Source organism: Nasonia vitripennis, chromosome 3, assembly GCF_009193385.2.
Source record: "Nasonia vitripennis strain AsymCx chromosome 3, Nvit_psr_1.1, whole genome shotgun sequence".
NCBI lineage: Eukaryota > Metazoa > Arthropoda > Insecta > Hymenoptera > Pteromalidae > Nasonia > Nasonia vitripennis.
Window position 1 is genome coordinate 13009693 of NC_045759.1, and position 24717 is coordinate 13034409.

A 24717-nucleotide genomic window follows, 5' to 3' on the forward strand; every position below is an offset into this window, starting at 1 on the left:
AGTACTCGATCAAATGATTTGTGGCTTAAAAAGTAAAGCAATAACGGCGGAATTATTAAAATTGGAGAAACCCGATCTGGAAACAGCATTAAAAAAAGCTATGGCATCAGAGGCAGCTAGTAAAGGCGCAGAAAAATTGCAAGAAACAAGTGCGGAAATTCAAGATGTACACATGCTAAGTCGTGGAAAGTTTTGGCGAAAGCAACATGAGGGAGATCGTAAACAAGGACAACGTACAGGGACTAGAAGGGGAAGAACATTCGGCCGGGCTCGAGGAACGGCGCGAGCGCAGACACAACAAATACCGGGAGGCTCTGCTTGCTACCGTTGCGGGGATTCAAGACACTTCGTGAATGATTGTATGTATAGTGAAAATGTAGTATGCCATACGTGCGGCGATAAAGGGCACACTACTAGAGTTTGTACGCATAGAGCCGAAAAAAAAGATGCAGAACGAAAGCCGCGAGTAGGTTACGTAAGTCAATGCGGTAGTAGTAGTAGCTCCGATGGCGAAATGTCGCGAGAGTTGAGCCACATGTATATCAATAATAAAAGAAGTCTGTACAGTCTGTATGTACCCGGAAAAACTAGAGTTGAGCCTCAATATGTAACGGTCGAAATAAATAAATCTAAAATTAAAATGGAAATAGATTCGGGCGCGGAACCAGCTATAATTCCAAAAGAAATTATAAATAAATGTTTTCCGAAAGAAACAATGTATGAGCCAGATATAGAATTTAGGAACCATGATAATACCGTCAATAAGCCTGCAGGAATGTTCAAAGGTGTAACTGTGAGTCTGAACAATAAGATAATAAAAGCTGATTTATATGTAACTGAATCGTCCGGGCCGCCGATTATAGGCAGAGCGTGGCTCAAAGCACTAGGATTATGGCCTCTATTTAAAGACCTAGATCTGCATATAGTTAAAAATAAAATTGATGGTAATGACAGGCTAAATAAAATCTTAGAAAAACATGCTAAATTTTTTGAAAATTCTAAAGGATCGTTCAATAGGGCCAAGATCAGGTTAGAATTAAAGGATGATGCTAAACCGATATATGAGTTAGCGCGATCTGTACCTTTTGCTTTAAAGGATAAAATAGAAAAAGAATTAGATAGATTGGTAGAAGAAAAAATATTGGAACCAGTAGAAATGAGCGAATGGGCTACCCCGATCGTGCCGATACTAAAACCGAATGGAGATGTTCGACTTTGCGGAGCTTTCAATGTAACTATTAACCCTTTATTAAAAACAATTCGCTATGCACCACCGAATTTCGATCACGCTATGGCTCGATTAATAACAAAAAATATTAATAATAAAAATAAGAAGCGGTATTCGAAAATTGACCTAAAAGAAGCTTTTTTACAAGTTCCCGTTGAGGAAAATTCGCAAAACTTATTAACTATCAATACTCACAAGGGCTTGTTTAAATGCCTATATATGATGTACGGTATATCATCGGGACCTGGTTATTTTCAAAAGCAAATTGAGGAAGTTTTGAAAAATATAAACGGAGTCGCGGTGGTAGCAGACGACGTAGTGGTAACGGGAAGTGATGATGAGGAACATTTGCGAAATTTAGATATAGTATTAACGCGTTTAGAAGAATGCGGTTTGAAAGGACGAGTAAACAAATGCGAATTTTTCAAAGATGAAGTTAATTATCTAGGATATAAGTTACGGGATGACACTATTACAATAAATGAAGAAAAGTATAGAGCAATAGTTGATATGAAAGAACCGGAAAATCACAAAGAATTACAGTTATTATTAGGTAAAATCAATTATTATGGCAGGTTATTTAAAGATCGTGCTAAAATTCTAGCACCATTATATAATTGCAGTAATTCGAGAATTTTTGAGTGGGATCAAAATTGCAAAGAAGCGTTTGAAAGAGCGAAAATAGAATTAAAAAGCGTGCTTGTAAACTACAATCCATCTTTACCATTAAAATTAACATGTGATGCGTCCCCAAAAGGGCTGGGTGCGTATATCAGCCAGCCTTATGAAGACGGCGATAGACCGGTAGCGTTTGCATCAACGAGGTTGACAGCCGCGCAAGAAAATTACTCGCAAATTGATAAAGAAGCAGCTGCGATAATATTTGGAGTAACTAAGTTTTATGATTATTTATTCGGACGTAAATTTCTTTTAAAAACGGATAATAAACCGTTATCTAGGATCTTTTCTCCTGAAAAGGGTATACCAAAAATGGCTACGAGTAGATTGCAAAATTGGAGTTACTTTCTATCGGCATTTGATTATGAAATAGAGTACATTAGTACAAGAGATAATATTGTGGCTGATACTTTATCGAGATTACCGATAAATTATGTAGAAAGTAATGATGTTTTAGAAACTGAAGGCTTATTTACGTATTTACACTATGTATATTCAACAAACATAACATGTTTAAATTTCAAAGCAGTAGCACGCGAAACTGCTAAAAACGAGACTCTATCCATCGTGAAGCGGATGGTAATAGAAGGATGGCCTGACTGTAGTCTTAAAAGTTGGCCCAATGAGTTGCAACCATATGCACTGCGTAAAGACGAAATTCACGTCGAAAAGGAATGTTTAATGTGGGGACAGAGAGTTATCGTTCCACCTAAATTAAGAGAAAAGGTAATCGAAAAATTGCACGAAAGTCACTTTGGGATAGTTAAAATGAAGAGTTTGGCAAGGTCGGTGGTTTGGTGGCCTAATATAGACAAAAATTTAGAAGATAAATCTAAATATTGCAAATGGTGTGTTGAATCTAAAGACAATCCAATTAGAATGGAATTAACTCCATGGCCATGGCCAAGCCAACCTTGGCAAAGACTTCATGCAGACTTTGCGGGGCCATATTTGGGGCAAACTTACCTTTTAGTAATCGATGCCTATTCTAAGTGGCCTGAAATTTTCATTATGAAAAATATATCAGCAGAAGCAACGATAGAAAAATTCCGAGAAATGTTTACAACGCATGGGCTACCGAACCATATTGTAACTGATTCAGGAACGCAGTTTACGAGCGACGAATACAAAAAGTTTCTCAAGCAATTAGGAATAAAACAAGATTTTTCAGCGCCGAAACATCCAGCGACAAATGGAGCTGCGGAAAATCTTGTAAAAACATTTAAGCGTAAACTCAAAGCGATTGTACAAAGCTCGAAAGTAGATGTGAAAACTGCTATACAAATGTTTTTATTCTCATACAGAACAACAAAACATGCAACAACGAATGAAACTCCGGCCAACTTGTTGTTTAAAAGAGAACTGAAAACTCCTTTGTTATTATTACGGCCAGAAACGAGATATCACGTTGAATCAAAGCAATATATGCAAAAAAAAGCACTTCAAAGGTAGTAGAAAAGAAAACTTTGAAGAAGGCGACGTAATAATGGCAAAGGATTTTCGAAAACATCACCCGGAAATGTCGGAAGCCAAAATTGTTAGAAAATCACCTCCAAGAAACTGTATAATAAAATTTAAGGAAGGAGGAGAGAAAGAGCATAAAAGACATTTCGATCAAATACAACATTGGCAGGAAAGCGAAAATGATCAAAGTAAAATAGATGTTAGTACTAATGTGCGAGATAATGTAAGCAGCGAAAATTCAGCGATAGTTTTAAGAAAATCAACTAGATTAAAGCGAAATGTAACACCATACGATGCTACGCATTATTTGTAAAGGTATAATGTCTATCAACTTTGATAACTGAATAAAACGGGGAAGGGTGTAAGATATGTGATGTACGAATGTGTACGAATGTGTGTATCTATAACGATAGTATAGAATGTGAGAAGGCAGGCAATAAAGTCAGTCGGTCCTGAACCGTAACAGAGTGTAGTCGTCTTTATTTACCTCTTCCTCGCATATACAATAGAAACCTTGTGGGAAAAACAAAGTAATTTGGCTGAAATCATTGTTTCTGAATCTTTCTGTACAAACAATATGTAATATATAGCGTTAGTAGAGAGGGTCAAGCCCAGGCAGACAGGTAGGGGAGGTAAAAAGAGGAGAGGGGTGGCGCCGTGGCTCGTCGGGGCAAGTCTAGTTGGGTCTCGCGGTGGGAGGTGATGACGCAAGAGCGAGTGGCGGTCAAGAAGGGTCTTGGACCGCGTATAGTACTTTTTGTCACTGTGTCATTATATGCTAAAATGAATACTTATTTTATGCACCCGTGGACTATGATTTGCGCTGGTCCTACCTCCGCAGGTAAAACAGTGTTCGTACAGAGATTTTTAAAGCATCTTGATGTGTTGGCTAATGTGAAGTTTGATAGAATAATATTTTATTATAGTGAATGGCAAGAAAGTTATAGAGTGGAGAATGTAGAGATTGAATTTCGTGAAGGATTACCGCGGAAAGAGGACTATTTGAACGATCCGGAAAAACGAAAATTGATGATTTGATGCGCGAGTTAGCGAATAATGGTACAATAATAGATTTGTTTAGTAAGGGTAGTCATCATCGTAATGCATCGGTTATTTACATATGGCAGAATATATTTCACAAAGGGCAGCGCGATATATCGCTGAATGCGTATTATATGGTTTTATTTAAGAATTCTCGGGAGCTTTTGCAAGAAGCTTATTATGATAGTACTATAAAGCCGTATTCTTATTTAGTTATTGATTTGAAGCAGAGTACACCTGAGGAGTTATGTTTCCGTAGTTGTATATTTCCTGATGATGAATATCATTATGTTTATATTCCCAAATATTTGTCGAGTCAGTACAGCAAGTTAAATGTTGTGTAAAGAGAAAATATCGGTTCAGTTATAATCCGACAATGGCGAAGCGAGCATCTCGTGAGAGTTGAGCGTTGATTAGAAAGAAGAATAACGCATCGCCTTTTGATGAAAAAAATATTTTGTTTTGTTGCAGGCATTGAGACATTCTAATAAAGAACAACGACTAGCATTATTGCGTACTGCCGATGAAAAACTTGTAAAGTACATTTGTGAGTGTGCATTGAACGTATTAAAAGGTGTTGTATATTTAAACGTCACGGAAAAAAATAAGCTGGAAAAGTATAAAACAATTCTGCGTAATTTAACAAAAGTTACAAAACGAAAAAAAAATTCTTTGAAGAGTAAAAAGCGCATTATTGTACAAAAAGGAGGGCGTTTTCTAGGTTTTCTGTTGCCATCTATTTTGGATATTTTTCTAAACGCATAAAAAATGGAAAGAGCACGAAAAATGGTTTTGATTCCTCAAGAAAGTTCACAAAAAATGTAAACAAGTGTAAAAACAGCAATAATAAATAGTTTGCCAGCCATAACGGATATTTGCCATACACGGAAAAAACAAAGCACTAGCGGCGGCGCTGCCGGCAGCGTCGAGAGAGCTGCCCGAAGCAGATTGAGGCGCGCGGCCGCGTACGGCGTGGTGGGGGGCGCGGCACCATGTTTTTCTTTTCCGAGCAGCGTGCGCGAGGCTGCCCGGCACCTGTTTTTCAGTGCCCCGGCTGAAAAACGCATCGGGAGATTTTCGCGTAGAAAAATCATGCGCGTCAAGATTTCAAGGAGAAATAGCAAAGAAAATTTATTGCATTTTTTTTTATTAAAGAACTTATAAAGTGTGTCTGGTAGCGACGAACAAAGCATCTTCTTCTTCAAATAACAAGCCGGGAATTTTGTTTGCTAATGCATCGTACATAATTGTATGTTCGTCTGAATCTAAATAATTAACACTGTACGTAAAATAATCAGTATTAAACCCTACACTAATTAAAGCTGAGTAATAAAATATAATTTTATCATCAAACACAATTTTGTTGATTTTGCCAAACATTGGCATATCATCTTTGAAGTCCTGTACAATAATACTGTCTTTTTTATAACAAAAACTATTAATTGTAACATTTTTTATCGCATTTTCGTTTGAGTTATCCCATACCGTGGGGCCGAATGTTATATAGTCATATTCATATTCTGAAAATTGTAAGCCCATTTGCGATAATGTATATCTTAAACTTATAGTCTTTAAAATTTGTTGATGCGAAGATGAATGGGATAGAATTAATTTTATTATTCGGTGATACGATTCGAATCTCATTGATGAGAATTTAGAAACTGGTCCATTTTTCAATAGTTGTTTTGGATAATGAACGAGTAGATGGAATTTCGGTTTTAAATTTCCAATGAGTTGAAGGTACATATCATTTAATTCAATAATTAATCTTTCAATTTGCAATATATGAGAATATGTTAAAGATTGTGCAGTAAGAAAATGAATTAATGCTCTTAATTTTTTATACAATTTCCAATATTCGTTGTCAGAGTCTATAACGCCGCCTACGATTACACCAAAATAACGCGTAAAAAATAAGCTTTCAGCTGCAGACATTTTCAATCTTCGATTATTTTTAAGATAATCTAAATTAATCGAGGGTGGTAAATTAGAGGCTTCAAAACCGAAATCCATAGAACGCAACCTATAATTAATATAATCTATATTAAGTAATTTATCTTCTACTACGAGCTTTAATAAAATTTCCGCCATGACGTAATTACAAACTCCCTCATATGTATCGTGCATAACGTCTACACTTGAATTTTCAATTACATTAAAATCTTTTACGGCGTTAAAAATACATTTTTCTCTAATACCGTTGTCAGAAAAACATATTTTTTGTACATCCTCTTCATATTTGTCAGCAGTCCGCAATAAACTTTCATCCTCGCACACTAAAGTATGCATAGCGTCTGCATTTACGTAGCAAATTCGGCACCAGAAAGTTTTCGAGAAAGACGATGTGAATCCAAAGATACTATTAATTCCAAGGTTGTCACCGAGTATGAGAGTAGTTATGAAATATACTTTTACGGTTCGGGATTAGTTTTTCTCTTTTATAACCAACTCAATTCCATTTTCGCGTAAATCGTTCAGTTCGTCGATAAATCGCTTAAAAATGACACAGTTGCCGTATTGTTTTCTGTCATTTGTATAAAATATATCAGATAAAATAATGCTCTCAAGTTTAGAGGTGAAGTTTGGAGGCAAGGAAGGTAACGTAACATAGACTGCTCCAACTTCGTTATTTTTCGCATGGGATACTAAGCTGTTACCTGTTTCCACATCATAGAAATATCCGAATAAAGGGAGAACGATACCATTTTTATCAAATGTCAATATCTGTTTTTGCCATAGCTGGCCTTGAAAAAAATTCGTCATGGCTGTTTTGTCATTATTTAAAAATTCCATATACTTTGTAAGTGCATTGAACAATCCATTGATCTCAAGCAAATTCTTGAGCGATGTTTTCAATGGTATATGCGTCATTATAACATTCTTGTCTTGCACAACAAGCTTTTTTCCATTCGATGTAGTGATTTCTTTAGTAGCTAAGCAACAGTCTTCTGGCTCCGAAAGTAAGCCAATTTTTTTATAATATCTCAATCTTTTGTCTTTGCTGCTAAATTGTAAAAAGGAATTTTGCCATTTTTCAAAAGTTTTTATTATTTCCTCACTAACTTCGTGATCGACACCATTATTCAAATTGGTAGACAATTGTTCATATAAAAAAGGGTTGTAAACATTCGGAATTAAATTTTGCATCAACTCAATAACAAATTGAATATCCGTTCTTGAAAGGTTCAAGTTGCCATACAATTGACAGGTTATCTTCAATATTTTTTCCTGAATATCCATTATATATTATTATTTTAGAGTAATTTATAACTCTATACTTTATTATACTACGATATTACTATATTAATGACTACGATTTTTTGAACACAAACGTTTTGCTTATTAACTACAAACGACTTACGAGCTACTTTATTTGAGAACTACCCAACTTTCGGAGTATTTACTAATTCGAAAACAAACTCATTAATTAATCGACTACCTACTGTTCGCCTTTCCTTTTCTAATTTATATACATAGCGTTGAATAAATGCCCAAAAGTGAGCAGTTATAACAGGATAGTCTATTTTTAAACTAATAAAAAGTTTGAAGAGGAAGTCGATCGCTTCAATACAATTTGTAAAATTATAATAATTGTCAGCGATTATTACATGACAACACTGTAGAGAATCGAGACTACCGCAAAATACGGTATACGGTATACTTTTCAAGTAATTATCATTAAAACTTGTACGATGCTCTTTTACCGAATCTTCAAAGTTTTCGTGCCCCTTTAAAACAATATTCAAAAAAAGTAATAAAACTAACTAAGTACATTAAAAACAAGACGAATGCTTTTTACCTCAATATGCTGTATATAAAATTTGCTGATCTGTCCTCTCGTTACTGTCCAAGTACAATCACGTGGTTTTCTGTATGGATGCTTTAACAATGACACGTGTAGCAAAAATGCTAACGGATTTTTATATTCTGAAATGCAATTATTTTAAAACATGTAGGCAACCTATGTGTAATGTGACTTATATTTTTAATAGAAATTAGTAGTTTTACCATTATTATGCAAGGTTTCGTTAGCTTTCAATACGTCGAGCAATTCCTTGTAATCTGGGATAATTGACGCGATAAAATCTTTTTTAGCTTTTAGTTGGCTAACATTTTTTTTAGCAACTTCAATTATTGCGTTTGCTATTGCAGGCCAGTCTTGCTTCAATCGATTTGATGTCAATATCTGATTATCTTTATTTTGTATATCTACGGTAACTTGACTTTCAAAATCCAAACATATCTAAACCATAAATTAGTGCATAATTTAACCAATTTTAAATTTACGATTTTAAAAAAGATCACTAAATTATTAAAGTAAAAAATTCCAAGTTATTAGAAAATTTTACCAACTGCGGTGCAAATTGAGTTTTTAAAATTCCATACGCATTTATAATTTGTAGACCACTTTCATTAGTATATACCGTTTTGAACCTATGGTTACGACTTTTTTTCCAAACTTCCTTTATTGCATTTTGTTCATGAGCTTCTAAATCATTCGACGTTTTTTGCAGTACGGACAAATCAAGTTCTGTAGGCGTTACTAAAAATTAAATAGTGTTTATTAAGAATTTAATTTATAGGATATACAGGGTGACCCAATTTAAACGGGCACCGCTCATAACTCGTCAGGGACAGCCACAATCGAAAAAATGGTAGAGACCAAAGTTGTAGGATATCGAAGGGGCAACCCGATGATGACCTTGGATTTGACCTTGAACGCGTTTTTCAAGGTCATTTGAAGGTCAACTTTGGATTTTTAAATAGGAACCCCATTCTTTTATTGCGGGAATGGAAAGAGCGGTAAATTTTACGTTCAGAATGGTATGTTCGGTTGCGGCACTGAAGGTCATCGCAAGGTCATGCAGCCAGAATGAAACCCCGCCTACGTAATTCCTCTAGCAACGCCAAATTAAAAAAATTGGTAGAGACCAAAGTTGTAGGATATCGAGGGGACAACCCGATGGTGACCTTGGATTTGACCTTGAACGCGTTTTTCAAGGTCATTTGAAGGTCAACTTTGGATTTTTAAATAGGAACCCCATTCTTTTATTGCGGGAATGGAAAGAGCGGTAAATTTTACGTTCAGAATGGTATGTTCGGTTGCGGCACTGAAGGTCATCTCAATGTCCTGCAGCCAGAATGAAACCCCGCCTACGTAATTCCTCTAGCAACGCCAAATTAAAAAAAAGTGGTAGAGACCAAAGTTGTTGTATAGGGGGGGGGGGGGGGGGGAGAATTGTGACCTCGAATTTGAGCCAGTCCTACAAGGTCATTTCAAGGTCAAATTATTTTTTTTCAAACAGCACCCACTTTTTCGACTCCGGATCCTGAAAGCGTGTAAAATGTTGCACTTTAAACGAAGTAGTAAATTTAAAATAGAAGAAAAGATTTTAATCATTTAGCGTACCATCTTTGAGGTCCTCGCCTCTCTCGCTGTTCAATTCTCTGGATCGTACTTCGAGATGGATGATGATTTCTGTTTGGGAAACGCCTCCGATATAATTGTGCTGCTGCATTATAATTTCTTCGACACTCTCCCAAAATCAATAAAATATCAACAATTTCGCTTCGACTATAGTCCGGCATATTTACTTAGATTATAAATATTACAAAAATAAAAAAAATGACTCAAATCACATATTTTCAATTATTAAATTAGTATTTGAAGTCGATAAATATCTAAGTAAATTTAAAAATTCTACTGCATTACTAGAACTTAGACTGTTTTCTGCAAAAAATAATAAATAAAAAACTACTTAAACAATTATTTAATTGCAAATAGTAATTATTAATTTTTTATTATAAAATAATTTATTGATTAGGAAGCTTTTATGAAATAGATAATAAATAAATATTTTGTAATTCCAAAAGTGTTAAAAGTAAATTTTAATAGATAACTTATAAAATAGTTAAAATTGTATTTTAGTAAAAGATTTATTTTAACTTATTAAATTTTATGAAGTGAAATCAAACTTATACATACATTTAAAATATGGGTAATTAATCGGAATATTTAGCTCTTAAACAATATTTTCTAGAATAATCGCTATGACTTGAAATTATATCAAACATTTTTTAATTTTAAGTAAATTGATTCTTCAAGAAATTCCTTCATTACGTATTGCAGAACTTTTTTTATACAAGACATTAATACAAAAATTTTAATAGAAAATGTATATTCGTATTATTTTTAATATTAAATGAAATGATGTAAAAAGTACAATCTTCATTTGTTAACAATAATAAATATTCTGTTACGTTAGATAAAAATTTTTTTACATTAACATAACTTTAGATGCAATATTTTATATTAATATGTATGTTATTAATTAATTATTATCGTGTTAAATACAATATTTTACAGCTTACATATTGTACAAGTTTAAATAATGAACATACATTTTTTAGTGTTGTTGGTTGTTTATTATTACTTATCTAATAGAAAAGTGCAAAAAATTTAAGTACCTACCAATTTCTGCTGCAAAAATATTTCTAATAGAATTAAAATATTTATACAGTGGAATTATCACTAAATAATTATATTAACTGTTGCCAGTAATTGTATGTATAATCTGTGTGACGACATGGTATGTATTACAAACTTTATAATTCTGCTTATACATATGTATTTTCAACATGCGTGTTTACATGTATGTGTGTATAGCATATGTATACAAACATACGTATGTATGTATATCTATGTATACTTAAAACAATAATAATTTATGAATAAATTAAATGGAAAAACAACAACGTTATTTAAAAAAACATAATGCAATTTATTTCTGATTCAAATAATAAATGTGTGTAAAATAAATATAAAAACTTTTTTACTTTATACTTCGATGTTTTACTTTTTCTTTTTCTGTATCGATGGCTTTTTATTGTAAAATTCTATTCATATTTTGGCATTACGGTTTATCAATTTATGATTTTTCAAAAATAAAACATTTAATATTTTTTTTACGTTTTTATCAAACTTTGACGTTTTTCTACAATACTTCGATGTTTTACTTAATCTTTTTCTGTATCGATGATTGGCTTTTTAATAAAAATTTTCGTTAATATTTTTGGCGGAAGGCCGAGTGTGAGACTCTTTCGACAATTTTCGGAGGCTATTTTTATTTTTGCAAATCGAAAGTTCGAGCGGCAGGTACGGCGCGGGGCCGGGGCGCCTGCTTGAAAATCATTCGTGAGTTAAGCGTCGTAGGGGAAGGTTCGACGGAGTCGCGGTGGCAAGACTGAGCGCGGGACTTATTTTAAAAGGCTTATTTCGGGAGCCATTTTTATTTTTCGCACATCAGGAGTTCGGGTAGGTAGGTGGCGACCACCTAGAGGAGTCATTCGCAAGTTAACCGTCGGAAGGGATCATTCGGGGAATAGCGAGACTTATGTTTGGACGCTAGCGAGGGCTCATTTGCGTCTTGGCCGCTGGACAGAGAACATCTAAGAAGGGATTTCATCTCGGATACAAAGTAAAAGTAAAGTTTGAAAAAAAAATAATTTGACCTTGAAATGACCTTGTAGGACTGGCTCAAATTCGAGGTCACAATTCTCCCCCCCCCCCCTATACAACAACTTTGGTCTCTACCACTTTTTTTTAATTTGGCGTTGCTAGAGGAATTACGTAGGCGGGGTTTCATTCTGGCTGCAGGACATTGAGATGACCTTCAGTGCCGCAACCGAACATACCATTCTGAACGTAAAATTTACCGCTCTTTCCATTCCCGCAATAAAAGAATGGGGTTCCTATTTAAAAATCCAAAGTTGACCTTCAAATGACCTTGAAAAACGCGTTCAAGGTCAAATCCAAGGTCACCATCGGGTTGCCCCTTCGATATCCTACAACTTTGGTCTCTATCATTTTTTCGATTGTGGCTGTCCCTGACGAGTTATGAGCGGTGCCCGTTTAAATTGGGTCACCCTGTATAGGATATGTACAAAAAAATAAAATTTCGATATATTATAATCGTTACTATCAGAATTCGTTCTCTTTTGTACATAAGTTACTTTAATGAGATTAGCTTTACGCATACACTCTTTCCATCGCTCATAACTTTGATACAAGAGTCCACTAGCATTCTTTTTTTCGGAAATTTGTTTTCCATTCACTGTCCTATGTGTTGTGTATCCTGATTCGTAATAAAGTTCAACTTTTTCGTTTTTAAAAAGTTCTGTTACAGATGCGGCTAAATCAAGATATCTCTCATGGCTTATACTAAACAATTTTGATTATATACATGTGAAAAGTAAACAGAAAAGTAATACAAATTCACTCAATCTTATAAAAACTTAAATATTGCATTTATAGCATATTCGATTCTTAGTGCATACAGGATTTATAATTATTTTCTAATTTGCACCTATTTGATATACAGCAGTATTAAAAGTGAAAATTGTAAGAGGAGACAAATATCATCAATTACAGTCATAATAAACGTACGCAATTGTGCGATTTATAGTCGAATACTGTGCGAACACTAATTGGTTTTCTAAATAATGCGAGCTGCTGATCTTCGGCGTATTTCAATAGCGCTAATCTTCCCTTTAAATTATTTGAATCACTCGGTACCTTATATAGCGGCTTATTTTTTTCAACTAAAATATAAAATACTTGGACTGCGTGGGATACGTTGGTTTAAGTATTTTGGGTTTAGATTTATTCCTCGCTTTGCTCGCCTTCCTTTGATGTGCCAACGAAGAATGTTTTTTTAAAAAAAGGGCGTGTGAAGAACGTTAGTTGAACAATTTTGGCCTTGCATTTTATTCTCGCCTCTCTCCGATGTGCCAATTTTTTTTTTTTTACATGGCATTTGGAACTCGAAAGTTCATCGCCTCATCTACGCAAACCTTCCACGCTGCCCTATCTTGTGTCAACCGCACCCTAGATGCACCTCTCCGATCGACACCCACCCGTCCTATTTCTACTAGATCCGCTTTTACGTTGTCCTCCCATCTACGTCTAGGTCTACCTAGAGGTCGCGTTACCATCGGCCTGCCCTTCATGACACGCGCTGCCGTACGGTCGTCTCCCATTCTCGCTACGTGCCCTGCCCATCCTAATCTGCGCGATTTTATTATTCTGTTAATATTTGGTGACGCGTACAGATTGTGTAACTCATCATTGTGTAGTCTCCTCCATTCCCCGGTTTCCTCATCTTTCTTCGGCCCGTATATTTTTCGCAAGACTTTATTTTCAAATACCTTAAAACGGTTGTCCGCCTTCTTAGTGAGAGCCCACGTTTCGCACCCGTACAGAACCACCGGCAGTATTATTGTCCTGTATATTCTTATTTTAACGTTTTTAGACAACAGCCTCGACTTAAGTAAATTACTCACGGCGTAGAAGCAAGCATTACCCGAATGGAGTCTCTTATTTATTTCGACATTAATCTCGTTTCTATCATTTATTGTCGTACCCAGATACCTGAATTCGCTAACCTTTTCAAAAGTAAAATTCCCAACTCTGAGATCTTCCTCCCCTCTGCAGATCCCTAGCTTATCCACAATCATGTAATTTGTTTTTGATTCACTCACCTCTAACCCTGTATACTCCACCGCTTTTATGAGGATTTCCGCGTTTCTTGCTACCGTTTCCCTACAATCCCCCAGTATATCCAAATCATCTGCGTAGCCTAGTATCTGCGTTGTTCCATTAAGCGTTGCGCCCATCTGGCTAACCTGCATTTTTCTAACGGCATACTCTAACATTAAGTTGAACAGCACCGTAGAGAGTCCATCCCCTTGTTTTAAACCATCGCGTATCATGAAGGGTTCTGATACATTACCGCCTACTCGGACCTTTCCCGTGCTTCCGTTCAGACATATTTGAATTAATCTCACGAGTTTTTTCTTAATAGAGTCGTATGCTTTTATAAAATCTATAAATAGTTGGTGTATGGTTTCGAAAAATTCCCACTTTCTCTCTAACAACTGTCTTATGGTAAAAATTTGATCGCTCGTCGATCTGTTGCGCCGAAATCCGCACTGATAATCTCCTACTATATCTTCCGCGAATGGAGTGAGTCTAGCTTGTATTACGTTTGACAGAACTTTGTAGCACGTTGCTAAAAGTGAAATACCCCTATAGTTATTGCAGTCTGTCTTATCCCCCTTTTTAAAAATCGGTATAATGATAGATTCCTTCCAATTTTCGGATATTGTTTTATTTTTCCAGATGGCACATACTAGTTTATAGATTTTGAAAGTGAGCTCGACGCCCCCATATTTGAGTAACTCAGCTGGTATAGAATCATTTCCCGCGGCTTTGTTGTTTTTTAGTTTTTTAATCGCGGCCTCTACTTCTAGGTAGCTCGGTTCCTCCACGTGGGGTTCAACAGTGTGAATTTCGTCTCCTAATTCTTCGCTATTTTCGTGCACGTTTAATAATTTATCGAAATAATTTTTCCACAGCGACAGTAATTCGTTGTCATTTGTTACGAGGTCCCCGTTTTCGTCCTTCATCAATTGCGCTCTACTCCTAAAACTCTTTCTGATGGCCTTAATTCTTCTGTACATTTCGCGGGGGTTATTTTCCTTACTGTTAGTTTCTATTCTCCTAATTAAGTTCTTTTGATACTCCCGCTTCTTATTTCTGTAGATCGCGCCCGCCTGTTTCCTTACGTTAGAAGACTCTTCTACGGTCCTGTCGCTTCTATTGTGTAAGCTATCTAATTTAGCCTTTTTGCGCCTTTCAAACCAGAGTTCGCACTCTTCGTCAAACCACGGTTTGCTCTTTGGCTTTTTCTTTTTACCCAGTACTTTGTTCGCGGCCTCTTTTATCGTTTTTTCGATGTCCCCCCATAAGCTATTCGGTTCGTCATTTCCCTCCAGCGATGTGTTTGCTTCTTCAAGTGCCTGAAACCTGTTATTAATTCCTATCTTGTACCTAATTCGTTCTGTTCTATCTCGTAGCTTTTCAATATCGAAGCTTTCTACCTTGTTCGTTCGCTTACTATTTTGATTCGCTACTAATCTAGCTCTTAATTTGGCTACTACTAGGAAGTGATCCGAGTCGCTATCTGCCCGTCTATAAGCCCTTACGTCGAGAACGTTAATATGACGTCTTTTTTCAATAAGAAAATGATCAATTTGATTTTGTGTGGCTCCGTCCGGCGATGTTCACGTTGCTTTGTGTATATCCTTGTGCTTAAAACACGTAGTTTTGATTATAAGATCTTTTGCCGCCGCAAAATTTATGACCCTAATACCGTTATCATTGCTGGCTTCGTGCAGACTTTCCTTCCCTATAGTAAGCCTAAACATTTCCTCTCTACCTATTTTAGAATTGAAATCGCCTAATACTATTCTTATGTCGTAAGACGCGAACTGGTCGATTACCTGCTCTAAAGTTTCGTAATAGAGATCCTTAGCTTTTCCTTCTTTATCCTCCGTAGGACAGTGTACATTAATAAATACATACCTATACCATTCACCTCCGATGATGATGTACAAGAACCTATCATTGACGGATTTGAAACTTTTAACCGAATGTATGATGCTTTTGCTTACGAGAAATCCGGTGCCTAGAGATCCCCCACTCCCGGCCCCATACAGGTACGTGAAGTTATCCGATGCTAGTACTCCGCCATCTGGCCACCGCGATTCCTGTATTGCTACCAAATCTAGATTGTACCTATCAGCTTCCTTTACGAGTTCTTTAAACGCACCTGCTCTGTATAGACTGCGAACATTCCAAGTTCCGACCCTTAAGTCCCTTTTGGTTCGGATTTGATTTTTTTGAGCCATGATGTTATGTTAAACCCGCGCGCTTCGGATCCTGTTCCGATCGCAGGTGAGTCCACCGTTCTAGAGGTGATAACCCCCATACCTCTCTAGAACTAAGTATGAGAGCTTTCCGACTTTGACGAGGACAGTGTCAATTCGTCGTCAGACACACTACGGTTTCATTCTGGCATCCTAACGCCCCCCTGCAAGGCAGCGCGTCTTCGCTGGCATCGTTACCGCGTAAGACCAGGTGACGAATCATTCTACACATCCCATTTCGGGGCAGTTGTCATCGCTCCCGCATCCTCCTCGGCAGCAGGATTTTGATCCATTTTTGTAATGTGTGATGAAAGAGATAGATTGAGAGATAAGAGATAATGTGAAGTGTTTTTGTTGTTGTGGTGCTTGCGTAGTGTTTCTAGATGAATGCGTTCAACAGTGTGGGCTCATCACACCCACGCCTGTTCCTATCGGCTGTCCGCGGCTGCTTATTCAATTTATTCGCAGCTAACCTCTTTCTCAGGGGCTGTTCCTCTATCCGCAACCTAAGGACGCGCTGTGTAGTGGTGATAGGCACCCACCCGTCCGATCTGGACGACAACGCCCAAGACCCGCTTAGGGTAGCGGCATTGTAACAGCTCCGATGTGCCAATACAGTTACATATATAATACGTATTTCTCTTTCTAAATCTTCTAGTACGCTTATTGGTATTACGATTTTCGAACGCTCCTTGGCTTTTTTATATAATGTATAATTAATTAGTTAATATCGCTTGACAATACGTGTTGGAGAATCTCGCGTTTAATTTTCCTCTACATTTTTATAAATATTTAAGTTCTCGGCTTAGCCTTTGTTGGAAAATAGCGGAGATTATAATCTCTGATTAAATCTCCGCTTTGGTCTTTTCGCTTTCATCCTATGATGTCTACTACCTTATTTTGTTTTTCCGATGTATGTTTTGGGTTTCGGCTTTCACACATTTTTCACTTACAAAACTATAAGGAACTTCCGTACCGCGGGTGTACCGAAAAATCCCCTATTATATTAAAGAGAAATCCATTTTTGCGTTCTCCGTTTTTCCGGTTCTCGGGTCCTCCGGTTTTCCGAGTTCATATTTTTTTTTATGAATTAGAGTGACCTCTCTATTATATTAAATCTCATTTAAATCATCAATTAAATAACCTTGTGCAATAGCATCGACTTAAAGGTAACGATTTCAGATCCGTCTCACCGATCGCCAAAGCGAACAGCGCCCCTCCATTGAAACCCATTAAGTCAATATATGCACAAAGTTGTAGTTATTAAAATTATTCAACACACTCCAAATGAGAAATAATATAAATGATAACCTGCGCAGACTTCAAAACGTTTCTGTTTCTGATACTAAATTATCTATGACTATGATTTACCGATCTCAACGCATACATATTACACATACATACTGCTTCTACAGGTCAGAGCAGAATAATTTAATAAAAGTTCATTGATAAATAACAGGAAAGTATTTATATAAACTCAACCTACGCAGCCTTTCGAACGTTTAGTCTGATTCTGATACTGTAATAATTCAAGTGAATAACTATAAAAGTATATTCCAGACAATTTTAGTAATAAAAAAAAATGATTCACCGATGTTACTGCTTCTAGAGCTCAGAGCAGAATGAGCACTGAAACAATTTTTTACGCTATTTATACATATTTTTGCGCATGCGCGGATGTCATTGATAAACAACAGGAAATTATTTATATAAACTCAACTTGCGCAGCCCTGGTAGAAAATAAACCAACCAAAATGGCCTGTGAATTAAGAATTGGCTAACAATGTCGGCCAACGCTTATCATGAATATTAGCCAACATTTAACCATCGGTTCGAAAAAATTTAAAATGTAGTAATTTAAGTTTATGAAATTTTAATACTATTATAGTGATTTATAATTTCGGTTTGTGATATACCTATAATAAATATATAGAATATGCTAAGCTCTTGATGTCTACGTGAATGTTCACCGTGAGTGTTATTCAGGTCACCCGGAACTCTCAAAAATGTTGTCCAGGTGTTTATTATGGGAAAAAATGTTAGGGTTAGTAATGCGCTTCGTGGTTTGCGGTGTGTAGGTGTAAGTTCTGCTCGAAGACGATGGACACGTTACCAGCGAGTCTCGTAGACGATGTCCAGGTCTCAAAGAATCTCAGCGGCTAGTAATGATTCCTATACCCTGTCGAGTTCTGAGTACAAATCGCAGTTTATTAGTGAAATATAAAATTGAGGAAATTTTAAACACATTCAAAATGTTCCAAAATTTTTCAATAATTTTCCAAAATTTTCCAATATTTTCAAACATTTTTTGAAGTCTTGTATAGTAATTATTTCCACAGAGCGCGCTACCTATATTTTATATTATTTTCCTTTCATCGAAGACCTAGACATCGTCTACGAGAGACTCGAGTGACGTGCTCATCATCTTCAAACAGAACTTACATCTGCATATCGAAAGCCACGGAGTGCGCCAACTAGATTTAATTTTTTTCCCCCGCTGGACACCTGGACATCGTCAGCGAGAGTCCCGGGTAACGTGTTCGTCATCTTCAAGAAGAACTTACATCTACACATCGAAAGTCATGGAGCGTGCTACCTAGGTTTCCTAAATCGAATCTAACCTCAAACGAGTATTTCAAATTTAACCATCTGTTTACCAACCGAACCGCTTGTAATGTGACAAAATAAGCAGTATTTAAGGGTAACTGTTGGTTAAACCGTTGGCCAAGTCGTTCGGATTTGGCTAACGGATAGCGAATCAGTTCTTTACGTTTCTACCAGGGAGCCTTCTGAACGTTTAGTCTACAGAGCTTCTAATGAGTTAAAAATATTTAAAGAAAATTCTATAAAATTTTATTGATAAAAATGCTATGATTTAATTATCTTACCGCTTCGAAAGATTAGAGCAGAATGAGCACAGAAACCAATTGTTTATGCTTTTTATACATATTTTCTCGCATGAGCAGACGTCATTGATAAAAAACAAGAAAATATTGATACTAATATATTTCGAGTGAATTTAGTACATTCCAAACAATCTTAATGTTTTAAATATTTAAGATTTACTGATTTTTTATCGATCAAAATTAAAAAGATTATTATTAATCTATTTCATATAGTAAATATTTCAGAGTAAATGTGTTTACATTGTCTGCTTGAATTTAAGGTTATGTTTTTGAACAGCTGCCGCACTGTCGCTGCACAAACTTTCTGAGTATTCGTGGTCACTGATGACGGGGCCCACGAAGTAGATTTCGTGACTTTTCGTGCATACATGCAAATATCATTTCGCGGTAACGGGTCACGCTCGATGTGTGCCAAGGGTCTTCAATGACGAGGCTATCAAAATAGATTGCGCGCTGTAGATTTTTGCATCCACGTGTCAATATCGGCCATGAATGCGGTCCAGGGTGCGCTCGATAACGGAGTCAGTGCGCACTGTACTTCCTGGTGCAAAAATGTTCGAATCATTATGTTTACTGTCCAGGTATATGCGATCGACAATGACGCGATCGAGGTAGTGCGTTCCATAGCTTTCATTGTCTAAGTGCAAAAACTGATTTTAGATATCAAAAGCTATAGAGTGCATCAACAAAATTTTCAAAGTTCATGTACACAAATAAAATATGCGGGAAGTTTCACTTACAATTAGACATCACCATGAACAAAATATAAGGGGCATAGAATGTTACGTAGAAAGTATCTTGAGAGTTGTTTGTAATTGATCAATATATTACTTCAGTTTAAATTACTAATCATTTGACTGTGCCCTTAATGAACATAATAATTTTTTGTTAGTCGTATTATAAATAAAATAATATGATTGTAAACTTGACTTTTTTTAATTGATCTTAGTTGTTTTTTAATATGTAATTTCACAGTATAACATATCACAGTCACAAAAATAATTATTGACATTTATGATGATACGCAAAACATCAAACGCGCCTAACCTTTTTACTTTGGTTAAGTTGTTTTTGAGTAATAATAATACTTAAGATTCCGCATATGATCTTATGTAAGATATTAAGTAAATTATACAAAAAAGGCTATTCTGTAAGTGTTACATAAGATCCTATGTAACTTTTGAAATAAGATCTTGTATAACACCAAAAGAAAAACCTTTTCATTGATAATTTACTCAAGATCTTGAGTAAATTTTCAAAACAAATTTTTTTTCTGTAGTGAAACCTAAGTTTTTACTTAATAACTTATATAAGATCTTATGTAAGAACTTGTAAAAGATCCAACATAATATCTTGCGTAAGATCTTGTACACGGTCTTGCATAAGATCTTAAATCAATATTTGATAAAGCTGATTTTTCTTATCATAAAACTGGTCATAAGTAAGATCACGTAAGATAAGTCACGTGAGATTTCGTGTGAGATCTTATGTAAAATCTTACGTAGGTTGGTGATTGGAAATCGATGATTAGATCTTGATTATGATCTTGGACAAGATCTTGTACCAGATCTTATGTAAGATCGCTCATAAGATTTTATCTTGCAAAAAAGTTGCAATAAGGCGCACACTCAAGACAAAATACACTCCTCAAAGATTAAGTGAGGAAACTATAATACGTATTAATAGTGATGATTAATGATGTTTGTCAATCTAATTGTGTATTTTTTTCAGGAATCAGCAATTGTCCTAAAGGTACATTTCCTTGCCAAAACAATACTAAATGCATAACACATCGCAACATGTGTAACAACATGAAAGATTGTCCAGGCGGGGAGGATGAAAACGATTGCTGTAAGATTTAATACTTATTTTACGAATTATTATGATGAATCAAATGCTTGATGGATTTTTAATATCACGTGTCGCTTATATTCTTTTAGTTGATTCCTATAATAACTTTTGGGAATCGCTCTTTCCCAACTGGACTACATGCTTGAACGATAGTGACAGTTAGTTTTATTATTATCCTAGTAATATTATAATATATCTTATATATATAGCCATATTGATTTTATAACATTGTTAATAGATGAAATTCAAGACTATATCAATTGCAAGTATTTTAATTGCACTTTAATATGCGAAAAGTTCATTGGCCCGAAAATACCAGAGATTTTTGCAAAGAAAAATATACTAACAATGTGAGTTATTCATGGTGACTTATAATATATTTGGAATGATTTGACATTTATTGACACATTAGTTGTCTACCGTAATTGAACTTGCTTTCAGGACTTTTAGGACAAGTTCACTACCAATTTTAAAAGAAGATTTTTTCCGCGATTATCCAAATTTAAGAAACGAGCTGTAAGTCTACAATAGCAAAAAATTGCATTCGACTTTAATGTATGAGTAAATTTTTTTATCCGCCAGTTTTCGGGATCAGAAAATGATTAATTTTCAAAATGGAGACACACCTTTCTAAGTCAATTTTTTGGTTTATTATTACTACAATCCTGCAGTAAAACAACGAAACACGTGAAATAGTATATTGTGCAACTTAGGGGGTGGATGAAGGGGAATTTAGCTTATTCTAGCGAAGGTGATAATATAAGAACGAGCAGAAGTCAAGAGCGCCATAGACTTCCTTCGTGTTGAACATAGTCCTTTTTTGATAAGTGCACGAATAGGTGCTTTTTCATGCATTGAAAGAATATTTAATTTCTTGTAACACAAGCACGATTTTCGCGTTTTTCGTACTTATTAAGCGGGCGTAAAGTAACTTTTTTTTAGACCAGCGGGCAAAAAAAATTTTAGCAAGCGCTTTCCATTTTTTTTTTGCCCGCATATGCCGCATATATGTGCCTCGTGTGGTTGCAGGAGTACTCGTCTGTGGCTCGGGCTAACTCGCCTTGACTCGTACTGCAAACTCCACTCCAATATACTTATATATATATATATATATATATATATATTTAAAACTTGTATTTATATTTAAAAAAATTTGTTTGCCCGCAGCAAACTTTCTTTGTCCACCGGTGAAAAAACTAGTACTTTACGTCCTCTTAATAGGTACGAAAAACGCGAAAATCGTGCATGTGTTACAAAATAGTATATTGTGTACCAAGGGTGTAAAGTGGGCTTTTTAGACCGAGAATGAAATTTGCAGTACGAGTCGAAGGCGTGTACGTCTCCGAGCCTAATTGAATGCTTAGAAATGGTTTGTCGATGAAAATACTGAATTTTTAAATTGATATAAAACACTTTCTAAACATTTAAATTAAAATCTCTGCATTCATACCAAAAATACAGGTGTACAAAGTATCCTTCTGGAATTTGAGCCCAAAAGAATCATTTGTATACTTGGAATCCTACGAACAGTGAAAAAATTCACAAAACATTGCACCGAGTGCCACAATGGGCCAGCAGGGATAATTAAGGTTTTAGCATGGTTAAGTTAAAGGTATTTATACTAAATATCACTAAAAAAAAATTCAAATGATTTACTTCAATTTTGTCATTTTTACTCATAATTCTTTTTTTCAGGATTTAGAGGTGTTCTGTCCGCTTAAGATTTATTTTACTTCAGGCCACTTAATATTATTTATTTTTAAATCTTTGAAAATGCTAAAGCTATTTAATTTATTACGCATTATTTCTTTTAAAAGTTCAAAGCTTTTTAATATCCCTGGTGAAAATATTAACGTGATTTTGTGATGTATTAAAATGACGTACTTCTTCATGTAATGTTTATATGTGATTTGTGACATTACTTTGTTATGTATTGATTTCGTACGTTTTATCACATAATTTTATGAAAAAAATTGAAATATTTTAGCTTCATGAAACATTTTAAGGTGATTTTAATGTTATTTAATTACATAAATTTTAAGTTCTAAATACTTACTACTAAAAACTCTTAAATACTTTAAATTTGTTAAAATGATTGACCAATTAGGTGCTACCATGCAAATGGTAGAGCAGAAAATGGGGGCTAATGAATAATAAATATTTGTAAGGGGAGGATAAGTCCCTGACCTAAAATAACCTTAAATAGGCCAAATGGCACGTATCAAATGGCACACGCCCGACGGCACAGGCCAAACGATAAATATCAAATGGCATATACTTAGCGGCACATGCCACACGGCCTAGGCCAGAGGGTACATCTATCCTATAATCTACCCTTTGGACCAACAGCATAGTATATAAGAGCGCATTAGCTTCGTACTAGTAAGTTACTAATCAACTGCTCTAGTGAACAGAGCTTCCGCACATAAATATTAATAGCGATCAGACTTGTCAACGCTGAGCGTGATTATGCTCCGCATTAACAACGCGATATATATTGTTAAATCAGATAAATAAATAAATCCAAAGTTTATTAAATATTAATCAACAGAGTGTTCTCCATAATCGACCTTGCTCCAATATTTCCAAATTCCTGAACCAGTAATATATGTCGCAGCAGCCATTATCGAAGATATACTTTAATTAATCAATTAATAAACAAGTTTTCCTGCTTGTACGTAACAAGCAGGTGGCGACTGTAACTAAGGGTACGAAGAACATAAGAAGACAATCACGAACACTTCACTTTACACGGAAAGTGCTTGAGTCGCATCGATTGTCTCCTTCCATGGCGACCGTGACAGGACGACACTGAGAGTCAGGTGGCGTACCCGAATTTGAAAGTTAATACTAAATTTCAAATAATAAAAGTGACTCGAGATATCTAATTACTTGTAACATTTCAAACACCAAAACAGAAGATTTGGACCACAGAAACTAAAAAAAAAAATACATGCAAGATTTATTAGCAAAACAAAAGGAGGACTCCGTAAAATTAAAAGAATGCCTAGATTTTTATGAAAAACAAATGACTGGTATTCTAGAACGCTATTGGGCTAGAGAACAAACAATATTAAAAGAAGTAGATAGAATAAACATTCATCGTGAAATAAGTAAACGTGACCAACAATTTAGTGAAGAAATATTGAATAATCCTGAACAAGATAATCATTACAGCAACAATAAGATACATTTTGTAGCTAATGGAAAAGAAATCAGCACAAAAGCATGTCAAGAATTATGTGATAAAAAATTGTGGGCTCAAGAGAGGATTAATTTTCTAAAAACATCGATGACGGATAATAGTATACTGGAAGAAGAGATAAGAAAAAATTAAATTCTCAATCATCAAACACACGATGCCAAAAATAGGGAGAAGAAACTAATATACCGAACAATGAGACTAGTGATCAAGATAAGTGTACAAGATTGAGTGACGTAAGTCACGTGAGCGAAGAAAGTTAAAAAGGTCATATACAAAATAAATTTAAAGAAGATACACTGTACAAAGTGAAGTATTAAACATGATTAATTTTTTAGGCATTAGCCCCCATTTTCCGCACTACTATCTGCATGGTAGCATCTATACGGCCACTCATTTTAACAAATTTAAAGTATATGAAGAAAAGACAATGAATTTAAAAATATATTTAAAATAATTAAGCTATAATGGTGGAATGCTGTTACAATGCTGCTACCCTAAGCGGGTCTTGGGCGTTCTCGCCCAGATCGGACGGGTGGGTGCCTATCACCACTACACAGCGCGTCCTTAGGTTGCGG

General features: G+C 35.4%; 1 protein-coding gene across 5 annotated transcripts in view; it reads left to right on the forward strand.

Moving 5' to 3' along the window:
• The window catches only part of LOC100115677 (relaxin receptor 1), a 276876-nt gene that overhangs the window by 178677 nt on the left and 73482 nt on the right, over nucleotides 1–24717 (forward strand). For 4 of the 5 annotated variants that reach the window (XM_032597905.1, XM_032597904.1, XM_031926775.2 and 1 more), the window contains 4 exons: nucleotides 20818–20937; nucleotides 21027–21095; nucleotides 21176–21287; nucleotides 21379–21453. In XM_032597905.1, coding sequence (XP_032453796.1) covers nucleotides 20886–20937; nucleotides 21027–21095; nucleotides 21176–21287; nucleotides 21379–21453 — 308 coding nt within the window. In that variant the 5' untranslated portion in view covers nucleotides 20818–20885. The remainder of the gene's footprint in view (nucleotides 1–20817; nucleotides 20938–21026; nucleotides 21096–21175; nucleotides 21288–21378; nucleotides 21454–24717) is intronic. The other variant, XM_031926776.2, reaches the window with a different exon arrangement.